This window comes from Sinocyclocheilus grahami, unplaced genomic scaffold, assembly GCF_001515645.1.
Source record: "Sinocyclocheilus grahami isolate Dianchi unplaced genomic scaffold, SAMN03320097.WGS_v1.1 scaffold3418.1, whole genome shotgun sequence".
Taxonomy (NCBI): Eukaryota; Metazoa; Chordata; class Actinopteri; order Cypriniformes; family Cyprinidae; genus Sinocyclocheilus; species Sinocyclocheilus grahami.
This window is the reverse complement of record NW_015508545.1, coordinates 5,561-7,465: the sequence shown is the minus strand read 5'-3', so window position 1 is coordinate 7,465 and position 1,905 is coordinate 5,561. Positions and strand designations below refer to the sequence as shown.

The 1,905-nt window shown below is 42.9% G+C and overlaps 1 protein-coding gene across 1 annotated transcript in view; it reads left to right on the top strand.

Annotated features, from left to right (window-relative positions):
• Positions 1 to 172: 172 nt before the first annotated feature.
• LOC107576269 (40S ribosomal protein SA-like) overlaps positions 173 to 1,905 on the top strand; it is a gene marked incomplete at its 5' end in the record, with an annotated part of 1,882 nt that continues 149 nt past the window's right edge. The window contains 6 exons of the mRNA XM_016262483.1: positions 173 to 310; positions 596 to 841; positions 921 to 1,049; positions 1,463 to 1,631; positions 1,758 to 1,793; positions 1,887 to 1,902. Coding sequence (XP_016117969.1) covers positions 173 to 310; positions 596 to 841; positions 921 to 1,049; positions 1,463 to 1,631; positions 1,758 to 1,793; positions 1,887 to 1,902 — 734 coding nt within the window. The remainder of the gene's footprint in view (positions 311 to 595; positions 842 to 920; positions 1,050 to 1,462; positions 1,632 to 1,757; positions 1,794 to 1,886; positions 1,903 to 1,905) is intronic.

Below are 1,905 nucleotides of genomic sequence, written 5' to 3'. Positions count from 1 at the left end.
GACTAAAATAAAAACTTGAGGGTTTAATGTTTGAAACAAGTTTTGCTACTTGTATATAAAAACTACAAATGAATCACAATATTAATTTGTTACACAATAGTTAAATGTAGTTGGTATGAGATGAAATGTTTCTCATGGTTTGTGACCGTTTAGGAACCGCTATAACTGATCTGATGTTTGCATTTCTGCAGGCGTGTACATCATCAACCTTAAGAAGACCTGGGAGAAACTGCTCTTGGCTGCTCGTGCCATTGTTGCCATCGAGAATCCAGCTGATGTTTGCGTTATCTCCTCCAGAAATACTGGCCAGGTGATTGACACTAGTTAATGACAGCAGCACATTAGAAAATCTAAAGAGCTTTTTACCAGGCACATTATTAAAAACCTGGCACTGCTGTCGGTGTTTGGGTGTTGGAAGTGTGCAAGAGTGACTTGGCCGGGATTTCGCTAACACCATGAGGGTTTTGCCCCATGACTGGGGTTTGATAGTAACCTGAGCCACAATATTTTACTCCTTCACTCGCACAGGATGTGTTTGTTAACATGACTGTTGATGATCTTAGTGATGTTAACGGTCACCATTCTTTCCTGTCAGAGAGCTGTGCTCAAGTTTGCCTCTGCCTCTGGCGCCACCACCTTCGCTGGTCGTTTCACTCCTGGAACCTTCACCAATCAGATTCAGGCTGCTTTCAGGGAGCCTCGCCTCCTGATCGTGACAGATCCTCGCGCTGACCACCAGCCGCTGACCGAAGCCTCTTACGTCAACATCCCAACCATTGCTCTCTGCAACACAGACTCCCCTCTGAGATACGTCGACATTGCCATCCCATGCAACAACAAGGTATGAATGAGAAACTAAACTCTTCATGCAAGTGGGGTCTTTTCTATGTGGTTTTAAGATTTTAGATGTCGTGTTTTAGGGTCCCCACTCTGTGGGTTTGATGTGGTGGATGTTGGCTAGAGAGGTGCTGAGGATGAGGGGCACCATCTCCAGGGAGCACCCATGGGAGGTCATGCCCGATCTGTACTTCTACAGAGATCCTGAGGAGGTATGATGCAGAATATTCTTATATTAATCACTTTTCTCGTCGTCCACCTATTCAGAATCAGTCCGAGAATTTCACATTTGTGAACCCTGTGGGTGAAAAACAGGCATCTACCCTTTTAAATCCAGACATGAGAAAGTTGTATAGGCCATACTTGACTTTTTGTCATGTGTACATTTAAAGAATGTATAGAGTTGTAAATATACAATTATTTTTTTCTAAGTTGAAATGTATAAAATGTTTGTATTGTTTGTTAAATTATGAATCTGTGTCTGCCATGTAAATAGCCCTTGAAGCTGAAATGGCTAATTTAAATACAACCAACCAATATTCAAAATCTGTTTCATATGACTTTATGCCATCTTTTAATTGTTCAGATGTGCTAATTATGCCACTGATTGTCTTTCCACCTCTAGATTGAGAAGGAAGAGCAGGCTGCAGCTGAGAAGGCTGTTGGTAAAGAGGAGTTCCAGGGTGAATGGACCGCTCCTGTGCCCGACTTCAACCAGCCTGAGGTTGCTGACTGGTCTGAAGGTGTTCAGGTTCCTTCTGTGCCCATCCAGCAGTTCCCAGCTGGCGTTGAGGGTAAGCTACTTCTAGTAGACTTATTTACCCACGTTATACACAGTGCAGTTTTGGAAATTCAATTTAGATCATTTTCAACTGAACGTGTGAAATTAGTGTGAACTCATCAACTCCTCTGAACTTTAGCTCCTGCCAAAGCTGCACCAGCTGAGGTGTTTGCAGGTAAGGGTTTCCTGCTTGGTAGCATGAAATGTAAAATGCAAAATAATGAAGTGTAACATTTGGTGTCATTTAGAATTTCTCTCTCTTCAACAGAGGACTGGAGTGCTCAGCC